The 16,709-nt window shown below is 45.5% G+C and overlaps 1 protein-coding gene across 1 annotated transcript in view; it reads left to right on the top strand.

Moving 5' to 3' along the window:
* CAPN9 (calpain 9) overlaps nt 1-16,709 on the top strand; it is a 333,928-nt gene that overhangs the window by 275,530 nt on the left and 41,689 nt on the right. The window contains exon 19 of the mRNA XM_069769442.1: nt 13,714-13,772. Coding sequence (XP_069625543.1) covers nt 13,714-13,772 — 59 coding nt within the window. The remainder of the gene's footprint in view (nt 1-13,713; nt 13,773-16,709) is intronic.

The raw sequence follows: 16,709 nt of genomic DNA, 5'->3' as shown, positions 1-16,709 counted from the left end.
GGTTAGGGTTGGAGCTAGAATTGGGGGGTTGTTGTGAATTCTGTGGCAGAGCTCCCTCCTGTGGTCACAAGTGGTACTTCGGCTGGTTCTCTCTGTGAGCTTCTGTTGGTGGAGGAAAGTGGTACTGCGGCTTCTGAGTTTCCTTCCTCAGGTGATGTGGTGAAGTCGTTAGGTGCTGCTCTATTTAACTCCACCTAGTGCTTTGATCCTGGCCTCCAGTCAATGTTCTAGTATTGGACCTGTTTCCTCCTGGATCGTTCCTGTGGCCTGCTGCTCTGCATAGCTAAGTTACTCTTTGCTATTTGTTTTGCTGTTTTTTTCTGTCCAGCTTGTCAATTTGTTTTTTACTGCTTGCTGGTAGCTCTGGGACGCAGAGGGTGTACCTCCGTGCCGTTAGTTCGGTACGGAGGGTCTTTTTGCCCCCTTTGCGTGGTTTTTGTAGGGTTTTGTGTTGACCGCAAAGTTACCTTTCCTATCCTCGCTCTGTTCAGAAAGTTGGGCCTCACTTTGCTAAATCTATTTCATCTCTACGTTTGTTTTTTCATCTTAACTCAGTCATTATATGTGGGGGCTGCCTTTTCCTTTGTGGTATTTCTCTGAGGCAAGGTAGGCTTATTTTCTATCTTCAGGCTAGCTAGTTTCTCGGGCCGTGCCGAGTTGCATGGGGAGCGTTGGGCGCAATCCACGGCTGCCTTTAGTGTGGTTTGAGAGGATTAGGGATTGCGGTCAATAGAGTTCCCACGTCTCAGAGCTCGTTCTTGTTTTTTGGGTTATTGCCAGGTCACTGTATGTGCGCTGACCTCTATGTCCATTGTGGTACTGAATTACCTTTCATAACAGTACTGGAGGCCAGAAGTACTAATGATTCTCAATAGAGGGAAAATAGAAGTTCTGAGACAATTTTTTTTTTTCTTTGCACTGTGTTTTGCCTTTTTTTTCCCCTAGACATTTGGGTGGTTCAGGACACAGGTGTAGCAATGGACACTAAAGGTCTGTCTTCATGTGTGGATCAGCTCACGGCAAGAGTACAAAATATTCAAGACATTGTGGTTCAGAATTCTATGTTAGAACCGAGAATTCCTATTCCTGATTTGTTTTTTGGAGATAGAACTAAATTTCTGAGTTTCAAAAATAATTGTAAACTATTTCTGGCTTTGAAACCTCGCTCCTCTGGTGACCCAGTTCAACAAGTTAGGATCGTTATTTCTTTTTTGCGTGGCGACCCTCAGGACTGGGCATTTTCTCTTGCGTCAGGAGATCCTGCATTAAGTAATATCGATGCATTTTTCCTGGCGATCGGATTGCTGTACGATGAGCCTAATTCTGTGGATCAGGCAGAGAAGAATTTGCTGGCTCTGTGTCAGGGTCAGGATGAAATAGAGGTATATTGTCAGAAATTTAGAAAGTGGTCCGTACTCACTCAGTGGAATGAAGGTGCGCTCGCAGCTATTTTCAGAAAAGGTCTCTCTGAAGCCCTTAAGGATGTCATGGTGGGATTTCCTATGCCTGCTGGTCTGAATGAGTCTATGTCTTTGGCCATTCAGATCGGTCGACGCTTGCGCGAGCGTAAATCTGTGCACCATTTGGCGGTATTACCTGAGCTTAAACCTGAGCCTATGCAGTGCGATAGGACTTTGACCAGAGTTGAACGGCAAGAACACAGACGTCTGAATGGGCTGTGTTTCTACTGTGGTGATTCCACTCATGCTATCTCTGATTGTCCTAAGCGCACTAAGCGGTTCGCTAGGTCTGCCATCATTGGTACGGTACAGTCAAAATTTCTTCTGTCTGTTACCTTGATCTGCTCTTTGTCATCATATTCTGTCATGGCATTTGTGGACTCAGGCGCTGCTCTGAATTTGATGGACTTGGAGTATGCTAGGCGTTGTGGGTTTTTCTTGGAGCCCTTGCAGTGTCCTATTCCATTGAGAGGAATTGATGCTACGCCTTTGGCCAAGAATAAGCCTCAGTACTGGACCCAGCTGACCATGAGCATGGCTCCTGCACATCAGGAGGTTATTCGCTTTCTGGTGTTGCATAATCTGCATGATGTGGTCGTGTTGGGGTTGCCATGGCTACAAGTCCATAATCCAGTATTAGATTGGAAATCCATGTCTGTGTTCAGCTGGGGTTGTCAGGGGGTACATGGTGATGTTCCATTTCTGACTATTTCGTCATCCACCCCTTCTGAGGTTCCTGAGTTCTTGTCTGATTACCGGGATTTATTTGATTAACCCAAGTCCGATACCCTACCTCCGCATAGGGATTGTGATTGTGCTATCGATTTGATTCCTGGTAGTAAATTCCCAAAAGGTCGACTGTTTAATTTATCTGTGCCTGAGCACGCCGCTATGCGGAGCTATGTGAAAGAGTCTTTGGAGAAGGGGCATATTCGCCCGTCATCGTGTTTCAGGTCCTGCGTGCTAATTCTTTGTTTGTGAAGGGATCAAAGTGTCTCTTTGGTGTTCAGAAGGTTTCATTTTTGGGGTTCATCTTTTCCCCTTCTACTATCGAGATGGACCCTGTTAAGGTCCAAGCCATCCATAATTGGACTCAGCCGACATCTCTGAAAAGTCTGCAAAAGTTCCTGGGCTTTGCTAATTTTTATCGTCGCTTCATCTGCAATTTTTCTAGTATTGCTAAACCATTGACCGATTTGACCAAGAAAGGTGCTGATGTGGTCAATTGGTCTTCTGCTGCGGTGGAAGCTTTTCAAGAGTTGAAGCGTCGTTTTTCTTCTGCCCCTGTGTTGTGTCAACCAGATGTTTCGCTTCCGTTCCAGGTCGAGGTTGATGCTTCTGAGATTGGAGCAGGGGCTGTTTTGTCGCAGAGAAGTTCTGATTGCTCGGTGATGAAACCATGCGCCTTCTTTTCCAGGAAGTTTTCGCCTGCTGAGCGAAATTATGATGTGGGCAATCGAGAGTTGCTGGCCATGAAGTGGGCATTCGAGGAGTGGCGTCATTGGCTTGAAGGAGCTAAGCATCGCGTGGTGGTCTTGACTGATCATAAGAACTTGACTTATCTCGAGTCTGCCAAGCGGTTGAATCCTAGACAAGCTCGTTGGTCGTTGTTTTTTGCCCGTTTTGACTTTGTGATTTCATACCTTCCGGGCTCTAAAAATGTGAAGGCGGATGCTCTGTCTAGGAGTTTTGTGCCCGACTCTCCGGGTGTATCTGAGCTGGCGGGTATCCTCAAAGAGGGAGTAATTGTGTCTGCCATCTCCCCTGATTTGCGGCGGGTGCTGCAAAAATTTCAGGCTAATAAACCTGATCGTTGCCTAGCGGAGAAACTGTTTGTCCCTGATAGGTGGACGAATAAAGTTATCTCTGAGGTTCATTGTTCGGTGTTGGCTGGTCATCCTGGAATCTTTGGTACCAGAGAGTTAGTGGCTAGATCCTTTTGGTGGCCATCTCTGTCGCGGGATGTGCGTACTTTTGTGCAGTCCTGTGGGATTTGTGCTCGGGCTAAGCCCTGCTGTTCTCGTGCCAGTGGGTTGCTTTTGCCTTTGCCGGTCCCGAAGAGGCCTTGGACACATATCTCTATGGATTTTATTTCAGATCTTCCCGTCTCTCAAAAGATGTCAGTCATTTGGGTGGTCTGTGATCGCTTCTCTAAGATGGTCCATTTGGTACCCTTGTCTAAATTGCCTTCCTCCTCTGATTTGGTGCCATTGTTTTTCCAGCATGTGGTTCGTTTACATGGCATTCCAGAGAATATCGTTTCTGACAGAGGTTCCCAGTTTGTTTCGAGGTTTTGGCGAGCCTTTTGTGGTAGGATGGGCATTGACTTGTCTTTTTCCTCGGCTTTCCATCCTCAGACTAATGGCCAGACCGAACGAACCAATCAGACCTTGGAAACATATCTGAGATGCTTTGTTTCGGCTGATCAGGATGACTGGGTGTCCTTTTTGCCTTTGGCTGAGTTCGCCCTTAATAATCGGGCCAGCTCGGCTACCTTGGTTTCACCGTTTTTCTGCAACTCTGGGTTCCATCCTCGTTTCTCTTCAGGGCAGGTTGAGTCTTCGGACTGTCCTGGTGTGGATAATGTGGTGGACAGGTTGCAGCAGATTTGGACTCATGTAGTGGACAATTTGACTTTGTCCCAGGAGAAGGCTCAACGTTTCGCTAATCGCAGACGCTGTGTGGGTCCCCGACTTTGGGTTGGGGACTTGGTTTGGTTATCTTCTCGTCATATTCCTATGAAGGTTTCCTCTCCTAAGTTTAAACCTCGTTTTATTGGTCCGTATAGGATTTCTGAGGTTCTTAATCCTGTCTCTTTTCGTCTGACCCTTCCAGATTCTTTTTCCATACATAACGTATTCCATAGGTCATTGTTGCGGAGATACGTGGCACCTATGGTTCCATCTGTTGATCCTCCTGCCCCGGTTTTGGTGGAGGGGGAGTTGGAGTATATTGTGGAGAAGATTTTGGATTCTCGTGTTTCAAAGCGGAAACTCCAGTATCTGGTTAAGTGGAAGGGTTATGCTCAGGAAGATAATTCCTGGGTCTTTGCCTCTGATGTCCATGCTCCCGATCTTGTTCGTGCCTTTCATATGGCTCATCCTGGTCGTCCTGGGAGCTCTGGTGAGGGTTCGGTGACCCCTCCTCAAGGGGGGGGTACTGTTGTGAATTCTGTGGCAGAGCTCCCTCCTGTGATCACAAGTGGTACTTCGGCTGGTTCTCTCTGTGAGCTTCTGTTGGTGGAGGAAAGTGGTACTGCGGCTTCTGAGTTTCCTTCCTCAGGTGATGTGGTGAAGTCGTTAGGTGCTGCTCTATTTAACTCCACCTAGTGCTTTGATCCTGGCCTCCAGTCACTGTTCTAGTATTGGACCTGTTTCCTCCTGGATCGTTCCTGTGGCCTGCTGCTCTGCATAGCTAAGTTACTCTTTGCTATTTGTTTTGCTGTTTTTTTCTGTCCAGCTTGTCAATTTGTTTTTTACTGCTTGCTGGAAGCTCTGGGACGCAGAGGGTGTACCTCCGTGCCGTTAGTTCGGTACGGAGGGTCTTTTTGCCCCCTTTGCGTGGTTTTTGTAGGGTTTTGTGTTGACCGCAAAGTTACCTTTCCTATCCTCGCTCTGTTCAGAAAGTTGGGCCTCACTTTGCTAAATCTATTTCATCTCTACGTTTGTTTTTTCATCTTAACTCACAGTCATTATATGTGGGGGCTGCCTTTTCCTTTGGGGTATTTCTCTGAGGCAAGGTAGGCTTATTTTCTATCTTCAGGCTAGCTAGTTTCTCGGGCCGTGCCGAGTTGCATGGGGAGCGTTGGGCGCAATCCACGGCTGCCTTTAGTGTGGTTTGAGAGGATTAGGGATTGCGGTCAACAGAGTTCCCACGTCTCAGAGCTCGTTCTTGTTTTTTGAGTTATTGCCAGGTCACTGTATGTGCGCTGACCTCTATGTCCATTGTGGTACTGAATTACCTTTCATAACAGGGGGTTTCCACTGTTTAATTACATCAGGGGGTCTCCAAACATGACAGCCAATTTTGCGCTCAAAAAGTCAAATGGTGCTCCCTCCCTTCTGAGCTCTGCCTTGTGCCCAAACAGTGGGTTACCCCCACATATGGGGCATCAGCGTACTCAGGATAAATTGGACAACAACTTTTGGGGTCCAATTTCTCCTGTTACCCTTGTGAAAATAAAAACTTGGGGGCTATAAAATATTTTTTGTGGAAAAAAAATATATTTTTATTTTCACAACTCTGCATTCTAAACTTCTGTGAAGCACTTGGGCATTCAAAGTTCTCACCACACATCTAGATAAGTTCCTTGGGGGGTCTAGTTTCCAAAATGGTGTCACTTGTGGGGGGTTTCCACTGTTTAGGCACATCAGGGGCTCTCTAAACGTGACATGGCGTCCAATCTCAATTCCAGCCAATTCTGCATTGAAAAAGTCAAACGGCGCTCCTTCACTTCCAAGTTCTGCGGTGCGCCCAAACAATGGTTTACCCCCACATATGGGGTATTGGCATATTCAGGAGAAATTGCATAACAAAATTTATGGTTACATTTCTGTTTTGTGAAAATAAAAAAAATGGTTCTGAATTAAAATGTTTGCAAAAAAATGTTAAATGTTCATTTTTTCCTTCCACATTGTTTCAGTTCCTGTGAAGCACGTAAAGGGTTAAAAAACTTCTTGAATGTGGTTTTGAGAGCCTTGAGGGGTGTAGTTTTTAGAATGGTGTCACACTTGGGTATTTTCTATCATATAGACCCCTCAAAATGACTTCAAATGTGATGTGGTCAATAAAAAAAAAGGTGTTGTAAAAATGAGAAATTGCTGGTCAACTTTTAACCCTTATAACTCCCTAACAAAAAAAATTTTGTTTCAAAAATTGTGCTGATGTAAAGTAGACATGTGGGAAATGTTATTTATTAACTATTTTTTGTGACATATCTCTCTGATTTAAAGGCATAAAAATACAAAGTTTGAAAATTGCAAAATGTTAAAAATTTTCGCCATATTTCCGTTTTTTTCATAAATAATCGCAAGTAATATCGAAGAAATATTACCAGTAACATGAAGTACAATATGTCATGAAAAAACAATCTCAGAATCAGCGGGATCCGTTGAAGCGTTCCAGAGTTATAACCTCATAAAGTGACAGTGGTCAGAATTGCAAAAATTGGCTCGGTCATTAAGTACCAAATTGGCTCTGTCACTAAAAGTCCATGCTAGAATTTTTTTTTTTTGTAGACCAGTGTTATTTGTGTATTGTAATCAATGCAATTGTGTCTATTTATGTTTCTGATGTCTTGGTTATTTTTCATTATTATAAGGGTTGATGAATTATCATCAGGTGAATATACCTAGTCTAGAAGTACAGTCATGGACAAAAAATTTGAGAATGAGACAAATATTAATTTTTCCAAAAGTCTACTGCTTCATATTTTCTAATGGCAATTTGCATATACTCCTGAATGTCAGAGTGATCAGCTTAACAGCAATTACTGTACTTGCAAAGTCAATATTTGCCCTTAAAATGAACTTAACCCCTTCCCGACCTGTGACACAGCGTATGCGTCATGAAAGTCGGTGCCAATCCGACCTGTGACGCATATGCTGTGTCACAGAAAGATCGCGTCCCTGCAGATCGGGTGAAAGGGTTAACTCCCATTTCACCCGATCTGCAGGGACAGGGGGAGTGGTAGTTTAGCCCAGGGGGGGTGGCTTCACCCCCCCCCCCATGGCTACGATCGCTCTGATTGGCAGTTTCACTTTCAACAGCCAATCAGAGCGATTTGTAATATTTCACCTAAAAAACTGGTGAAATATTACAATCCAGCCATGGCCGATGCTGCAATATCATCGGCCATGGCTGGAAACAGTGCACCCACCCCACCCCACCGATCGCCCCCCCAGCCCTCCGATCTGTGGTCCGCTCCCCTCCGTCCTGTGCTCCGCTCCCCCGTCCTCCTGTCCGCTCCCCCCGTGCTCCAATCACACCCCCCGTGCTCCAATCAAACCCCCCCTGCTGTCCGATCCCACCCCGCACAGCGATTCCCTCCCATGCTCCAATCCCCCCCCGTGCTCCGATCCACCCCCCCGCACAGCGATCCCCCCCCATGCTCCAATCCCCCCCGTGCTCCGATCCACCCCCCCGCACAGCGATCCCCCACCCCGTGCTCCAATCCACCCGCACGCACACCGATCCTCATCCATGCTCCGACGCTCCCCCCCCCCCCCCGTGCTCCGACGCCCCCCCCGTGCTCCGACGCCCGGCCGTGCCCTGATCTCCCCCCCCCCTTATACTTACCGAGCCTGCCGGTGTCCGTCTTCTTTCCTGGGCGCCCGCCGCCATCTTACAAAATGGCGGCGCATGTGCAGTGCGCCCGCCGAATCTGCCGGACGGCAGATTCGTTCCAGAGTGAATTTTGGTCACTGAGATAGGTTATATCTCAGTGATCAAAATAAAAAAAATAGTAAATGACCCCCCCCCCTTTGTCACCCCCATAGGTAGGGACAATAAAAAAAATAAATAATTTTTTTTTTCCACTAAGGTTGGGGTAAGAACTAGGGGTAGGGTTAGGGGTAGGGTTAGGGGTAGGGTTAGGGTTAGGGGTAGGGTTAGGGGTAGGGTTCGGGATGTGCACACGTATTCTGGTCCTCTGCGGATTTTTCCGCTGCGGATTTGATAAATCCGCAGTGCTAAACCGCTGTGGATTTACCGCGGTTTTTCTGCGCATTTCACTGCGGTTTTACAACTGCGATTTTCTATTGGAGCAGTTGTAAAACCGCTGCGGAATCCGCAGAAAGAAGCGACATGCTGCGGAATGTAAACCGCTGCGTTTCCGTGCTGTTTTTCTGCAGCATGTGTACAGCGATTTTTGTTTCCCATAGGTTTACATTGAACTGTAAACTCATGGGAAACTGCTGCGGATCCGCAGCGTTTTCCGCAGCGTGTGCACATACCTTTAGAATTAGGCTATGTGCACACGGTGCGGATTTGGCTGCGGATCCGCAGCAGTGTTCCATCAGGTTTACAGTACCATGTAAACATATGGAAAACCAAATCCGCTGTGCCCATGGTGCGGAAAATACCGCGCGGAAACGCTGTGTTGTATTTTCCGCAGCATGTCAATTCTTTGTGCGGATTCCGCAGCGTTTTACACCTGTTCCTCAATAGGAATCCACAGGTGAAATCCGCACAAAAAACACTGGCAATCCGCGGTAAATCCGCAGGTAAAACGCAGTGCCTTTTACCCGCGGATTTTTCAAAAATGGTGCTGAAAAATCTCATACGAATCCGCAACGTTGGCACATAGCCTTAGGGTTAGGGTTGGGTTGGAATTAGGGTTGTGGTTAGGGGTGTGTTGGGGTTAGGGTTGTGATTAGGGTTACGGCTACAGTTGGGATAAGGTTTAGGGGTGTGTTGGAGTTAGAATTGAGGGGTTTCCACTGTTTAGGCACATCAGGGGGTCTCCAAACGCAACATGGCGCCACCATTGATTCCAGCCAATCTTGTATTCAAAAAGTCAAATGGTGCTCCCTCACTTCCGAGCCCCGACGTGTGCCCAAACAGTGGTTTACCCCCACATATGGGGTACCAGCATACTCAGGACAAACTGCGCAACAATTACTGGGGTCCAATTTCTCCTGTTACCCTTGAGAAAATAAAAAATTGCTTGCTAAAACATCATTTTTGAGGAAAGAAAAATGATTTTTTATTTTCACGGCTCTGCGTTGTAAACGTCTGTGAAGCACTTGGGGGTTCAAAGTGCTCAGCACATATCTAGATAAGTTCCTTGGGGGGTCTAGTTTCCAAAATGGGGTCACTTGTGGGGGGTTTCTACTGTTTAGGCACACCAGGGGCTCTGCAAACGCAATGTGACGTCCGCAGACCATTCCATCAAAGTCTGCATTTCAAAAGTCACTACTTCCCTTCTGAGCCCCGACGTGCGCCCAAACAGTGGTTTACCCCCACACATGGGGTATCGGCGTACTCAGGAGAAACTGGACAACAACTTTTGGGGTCCAATTTCTCCTGTATCCCTTGGGAAAATAAAATTCTGGGCTAAAAAATTATTTTTGAGGAAAGAAAACGTATTTATTATTTTCACGGCTCTGCGTTATAAGCTTCTGTAAAGCACTTGGGGGTTGAAAGTGCTCACCACTATCTAGATAAGTTCCTTTGGGGGTCTAGTTTCCAAAATGGGGTCACTTGTGGGGGGTTTCTACTGTTTAGGCACACCAGGGGCTCTGCAAACGCAACGTGACGCCCACAGACCATTCCATCAAAGTCTGCATTTCAAAAGTCACTACTTCCCTTCTGAGCCCCGACGTGTGCCCAAACAGTGGTTTACCCCCACACAAGGGGTATCAGCTTACTCAGGAGAAACTGGACAACAACTTTTGTGGTCCAATTTCTCCTGTAACCCTTGGGAAAATAAAAAATTCTGGGCTAAAAAATTATTTTTGAGGAAAGAAAATGTATTTATTATTTTCACGGCTCTGCGTTATAAACTTCTGTGAAGCACTTGGGGGTTGAAAGTGCTCACCACATATCTAGATAATTTCATTTCGGGGTCTAGTTTCCGAAATGGGGTGACTTGTGGGGGGTTTCTACTGTTTAGTCACATCAGGGGCTCTGCAAACGCAACGTGACGCCCGTAGAGCATTCCATCAAAGTCTGTATTTCAAAACGTCACTACTTCACTTCCGAGCCCCGGCAAGTGCCCAAATAGTAGTTTACCCCCACATATGGAGTATCACCGTACTCAGGAGAAACTGGACAACAAATATTGGGGTCAAATTTCTCCTGTTACCCTTGGGAAAATTAAAAAATTCTGGGCTAAAAAATTATTTTTGAGGAAAGAAAACGTATTTATTATTTTCACTGCTCTGTGTTATGAACTTCTGTGAAGCACTTGGCGGTTCAAAGTGCTCAACTCACATCTAGATAAGTTCCTTTCGGGGTCTAGTTTCCAAAATGGGGTCACTTGTGGGGGGTTTCTACTGTTTAGCCACATCAGGGGCTCTGCAAACGCAACGTAACGCCCGCAGAGCATTCCATCAAAGTCTGCATTTCAAAACGTCACTACTTCACTTCCGAGCCCCAGCATGTGCCTAAACAGTGGTTTACCCCCACATATGGGGTATCAGCGTACTCAGGAGAAACTGGACAACAACTTTTGGGGTCAAATTTCTCCTGTTACCCTTGGGAAAATAAAAAATTGCGGGCTAAAAAATCATTTTTGAGAAAAATTTTTATTTTATTTTCATGGCTCTGCGTTATAAACTTCTGTGAAGCACTTGAGGGTTCAAAGTCCTCACCACACATCTAGATTAGTTCCTTTGGGGGTCTAGTTTCCAAAATGGGGTCATTTGTGGGGGATCTCCAATGTTTAGGCACACAGGGGCTCTCCAAACGCGACATGGTGTCCGCTAATGATTGGAGCTAATTAAAAAGCCAAATGGCGTGCCTTCCCTTCTGAGCCCTGCCATGCGCCCAAACAGTGGTTTACCCCCACATATGAGGTATCGGTGTACTCAGGAGAAATTGCCCAACAAATTTTAGAATCCATTTTATCCTGTTGTCCATGTGAAAATGAAAAAATTGAGGCGAAAATAATTTTTTTGTGAAAAAAAAGTACTTTTTCATTTTTACAGATCAATTTGTGAAGCACCTGGGGGTTTAAAGGGCTCACTATGCATCTAGATAAGTTCCTTCGGGCGTCTAGTTTCCAAAATGGGGTCACTTGTGGGGGAGCTCCAATTTTTAGGCACACGGGGGCTCTCCAAACGTGACATGGTGTCCACTAAAGAGTGCAGCCAATTTTTCATTCAAAAAGTCAAATGGCGCTCCTTCCCTTCCAAGCCCTGCCGTGCGCCCAAACAGTGGTTTACCCCCACATATGAGGTATCAGCGTACTCAGGACAAATTGGACAACAACGTACGTGGTTCAGTTTCTCCTTTTACCATTGGGAAAATAAAAAAATTGTTGCTGAAAAATCATTTTTGTGACTAAAAAGTTAAATGTTCATTTTTTCCTTCCATGTTGCTTCTGCTGCTGTGAAGCACCTGAAGGGTTAATAAAGTTCTTGAATGTGGTTTTGTGCACCTTGAGGGGTGCAGTTTTTAGAATGGTGTCACTTTTGGGTATTTTCAGCCATATAGACCCCTCAAACTGACTTCAAATGTGAGGTGGTCCCTAAAAAAAAATGGTTTTGTAAATTTCGTTGTAAAAATGAGAAATCGCTGGTCAAATTTTAACCCTTATAACTTCCTAGCAAAAAAAAATTTTGTTTCCAAAATTGTGCTGATGTAAAGTAGACGTGTGGGAAATGTTATTTATTAACTATTTTGTGTCACATAACTCTCTGGTTTAACAGAATAAAATTTCAAAATGTGAAAATTGCGAAATTTTCAAAATTTTCGCCAAATTTCCGTTTTTATCACAAATAAACACAGAATTTATTGACCTAAATTTACCACTAACATGAAGCCCAATGTGTCACGAAAAAACAATCTCAGAACCGCTAGGATCCATTGAAGCGTTCCTGAGTTATTACCTCATAAAGGGACACTGGTCAGAATTGCAAAAAACGGCAAGGTCTTTAAGGTCAAAATAGGCTGGGTCATGAAGGGGTTAAACCCCCAAAACACATTTCAACATCATTGCAGTCCTGCCTTAAAAGGAGCAGCTAACATCGTTTTAGTGATTGATCCATTAACACAGGTGTGGGTGTTGATGAGGACAGGGCTGGCGATTAATCAGTCATGATTAAGTAAGAATGACATCACTGGACACTTTAAAAGGAGGCTGGTGCTTGGTATCATTGTTTCTCTTCAGTTAACCATGGTTATCTCTAAAGAAACACGTGCAGCCATCATTGCACTGCACAAAAATGGCCTAACAGGGAAGAGTATCGCAGCTACAAAGATTACACCTCAGTCAAGAACTTCAAGGAGAGAGCTTCCATTGTTGTCAAAAAGGCTCCAGGGCGCCCAAGAAAGACCAGCAAGCGCCAGGACCGTATCTTAAAACTGTTTCAGCTGCGGGATTGGACTATCAGCAGTGCCAAGCTTGCTCAGGAATGGCAGCAGGCTGGTGTGAGTGCTTCTGCACGCACTGTGAGGCGGATACTCTTTGAGCAAGGACTGGTTTCAAGGAGGGCAGCAAAGAAGCCACTTCTCTCCAGAAAAAAACATCAGGGACCGACTGATATTCTGCAAAAGGTACAGGGAGTGGACTGCTGAGGACTGGGGCAAAGTCATTTTCTCTGATGAACCCCCTTTTCGATTGTTTGGGACATCTGGAAAACAGCTTATTCGGAGAAGAAGAGGTGAGCGATACCAGTCTTGTCTCATGCCAACTGTAAAGCATCCTGAAACCATTCATGTGTGGGGTTGCTTCTCAGCCAAGGGAATCGGCTCACTCACAGTCTTGCCTAAAAACACAGCCATGAATAAAGAATGGTACCAGAATGTCCTCCAAGAGCAACTTCTCCCAACCGTCCAAGAGCAGTTTGGCGCCCAACAATACCTTTTCCAGCATGATGGAGCACCTTGCCATAAAGCAAAGGTGATAACTAAAGGGCTCATGGAACAAAACATAGAGATTTTGGGTCCATGGCCTGGAAACTCCCCAGATCATAATCCCATTGAGAACTTGTGGTCAATCATCAAGAGACGGGTGAACAAACAAAAAACAACAAATTCTGGCAAAATGCAAGCATTGATTATGCAAGAATGGACTGCTATCAGTCAGGATTTGGTCCAGAAGTTGATTGAGAGCATGCCAGGGAGAATTGCAGAGGTCTTGAAGAAGAAGGGTCAACACTGCAAATATTGACTTGCTGCATTAACTCATTCTAACTGTCAATATAACCTATTGGTACTCATAATTTGATTGCAATTATATTTCTGTATGTGATATAAACATCATTCTCAAAACTTTTGGCCATGACTGTACAGCTTTTTTATGGACCCAAAGTGATGCCACTAGGTGTGAGATGTACCATCACCTGTGACACTGAAGGGATATGAATATAGAGTGGTAATAAAATCATGTCCCTCTCTTCATTAAAACATGTACCAAAAATCAGTGACATTAATTGAATGTTTCAGAACTCTGAAATAATTCTAAAATACAGATTATGATTAACATTAATGTGATGTACACATACATTATTATCCAAATTCTATTTGTTTTTACTCCCCTCTCTTAAGAACATACGTCCATAATCATTTTTCATCTTTTTATTTTTAGGAACATTCAAGGCATTAGACAAAGGCAAAACAGACACCATCACTGTGAACCCCATTGAGGTGAGGACAAAAGTGAATTTCAATTTAAAAGAACTGAAACCCATGGTTTTCATGTGCTTCACCTGTACTTGTCACGTAGCTGAAAACAGCTTAGTAAAGCCATGTAAATTAATGGTAAAACCATGAGGTCCTCAATGACCAGCTCAGAAACCCTGCACGTTCGAACATCCAAATGCAGTCACAATAATAATATAATAATAATAATAATAATCTTTATTTTTATATAGCGTTAACATATTCCGCAGCGCTTTACAGTTTGCACACATTATCACATGTAGTGTCTGTAACAACCCTGCCGGCATCACTGCATGGCCTTCCATTCCCCACCTGCCTGTTACATCAACTCACTCACCCAGTGCCATGCTGTGAGGTCTGTCTGCTGTCTGCTCCATGCCTTGTGCTCCATGTTCGCTTACTCTGTGTACATTTCCTGGCTGTGTGCATAGGGGGGCGGCGCCAGCAACTCCAGATTCTTATTGAGACTGTGTGCACCTCCCTAAGGTGTCCCTGGCCAATAGCCTTGAGGCCTCTGATACTTAAGGCATCCTCACCCATTGGAGGATGCCTGAGCAAACGATTTCCCTCAGTTAGCATTTGATACGGAGCTACCTGGTCGTCTCTGTTTCCTGTCTCTGAGGGCTGCAATTCGCAGGCCTTTATCTGTGTTCTGTTTGTGTCTCTGTGTACGCCACCCAGTGGGGCGTTGTACCCTGGTCTGAATCTGTGTTCCGTTACTTCTGTGTCTGAACTTTGGTCTATGTACGTTCCTGTTCCTTCTTTGTTTGTTTACCATTCTGTTTATCTCTGTGCTTCCTCTCTGCTCTGCTTGCCACTATTAGTGGCTCTGCATCTCTCTGCTCTGTTTGCCACTAACCGTGGTACTGTGCTTCTCTGCTCAGTTCTGCCACAACCTGTGGATCTGTGCCTCTCAGCTTTGCTCGCCACAACCTGTGGCTCTGCACCCTCTGGCTCTTGGCGTTGCCTCCTGTGGTTCGCTCTTCTCTCCGCTCTTGTCTCCGCCTCCAGCAACTCCGCTCTTGGCTCCGCCCCCAGCGGCTCTGTCCTTAGCTCCACCTCCTCTGCCTTCTCCTTCTCTGCTCTTAGCTCTGCCTTTTCCTTCTCTGCTCTTGGCTCTGCCTTCTCCTTCTCTGCTCTTAGCTCTGCTTTCTCCTTCTCTGCTCTTAGCTCCACCTCCTGCTCTTACTCCGCCTTATGTGATTCTGCTTTGCATCCGCTCTTGCTCTACCTCTGTTCAGCAACTTGCCGTACAGGTCTCTACCTGTTTCTTTATGTTCACCAGTCTGAACAGGTTCTTACCTGTTTCCATATACCCACCTGTATACCAGTTCGTACCAGAGTATCAGCCCTGTCTGCCAGAGTGCCAGCCGTGCCCGTCTGCCTGCCTGTATCTCCGTCAAGCCAGTCTGCCTGTCAGGGCCTCTGCCGTACCCGTCCGTCAGCCAGTGTCACAGCCATGCCTGCCTGTGTCTTGTCCCTGGTGGGATCAGCATCCACAGTCAGACTTCACCCTGGAGTGGTACCTGGTAGCTTCCTATTGTACCCCACCATCAGAGGCTCCAGCGAACACCTAGGAAGCTACTTAGTTACGCCCCTTCCAGGGAAGTTTGGTCTGTGGTCCAGTGGGGCTGGCCAGGTCAGGTTTGCACAGTACAGTTATGTATTTTAACTAAAACTCTTACTGATGATACTCCAGTTGTAAGGAAGGCAGTAGGGTGAATAACTGACCCCCCCATATACGACAGAGTAACCGATTTCTTCAACAACTCAACCAACAAATGATGGAGTCTTTAAAACGTATTGATTTATTTACAGGTCTTCCAACTTGGACGATTATTGAAACATTGCAAATTTCAACAACTGTAAAACACTTTGTAAACATTGTCAATTTACGACCATCTTCCAGTGGCCTTTGCTCATCTGTGCATGGTTTCAGGGCATTCCCTTCCTGTCTCCTACCAGACTTGGACCCTTTGGTCAGAAAACAGTGTTGTACTGTTAATAACCGCAGACCCAGTGTTTTATATGGAGCCTGTACGTTGGGAGGACTCCATGCCCAATGGTATCACTTCCTCCCTGCCTGGAGTCTCTATTTCAATGGTATCACTTCTCATAGCATGCAGATAGAGTTTAATATAATGGTGGAACAAAAAGCCGTCAGCTGTCTGCTCCACCATTTAGCCTGTGCATCAGAGTTTCAGCTCACCAGATTGCTCTTACTGTGTGGAGCTCATTCTGCACATAGCAGAGATTGGAGCAGTGCACTGGGGGACCATGGCTAGGTGACTGGTTTTGTTTTTTTGTTTTTTATTTTGTCAGTTAAGAGGGCCTCATAATTTGTGTGTGAAAGAACTGTGGGGGCATCATTCTGTGGGGGTAGGTGACTGCATGTCTTGTAATGCATGTGGAGGCATCATATTGTGATGGGGGCACATTATACTATATTGGGGCACTCGGAGCCTCACACTTTGTCAAGGGCACTGTGGAAGCATCTTTCTGTATTAGGAGCTCTGTGGGAGCATTATACTACATTGTGGGCACTGTGGAACATCATACTGCGTTGGCGCGAATGTAGGTTATCATTTTTTGCTAGGGATACTGTGGGAGTATCATTCTATGCACATGGAGGCAAATTTTGTGAGCCAATTCACTTTTGGGATATTGCAGAGACGGACACTGACAGCTGGGGCCCGTGTGCAAGAAATATATCTGAGCGCCTCATCTTTTATGGCAACAAAGCTACATTATATAATATATATACAGCCACACATACATACAAGTACAGTATATACAGTATAGTGTGTCCATAAAGTCATGGTGCACTTTTAACCAGTCACAGGATCTATTTATAGTTTACATTTTGGTGCCCTTTCTCAGGCCCAAGCATATCAGACCTGTTCATGAGGTGAGATAACAAGA

This window comes from Ranitomeya imitator, chromosome 5 (genome assembly GCF_032444005.1).
Source record: "Ranitomeya imitator isolate aRanImi1 chromosome 5, aRanImi1.pri, whole genome shotgun sequence".
NCBI lineage: Eukaryota > Metazoa > Chordata > Amphibia > Anura > Dendrobatidae > Ranitomeya > Ranitomeya imitator.
Note: the sequence above shows the minus strand (reverse complement) of the source record. Positions and strands in the feature narration are given on the sequence as shown.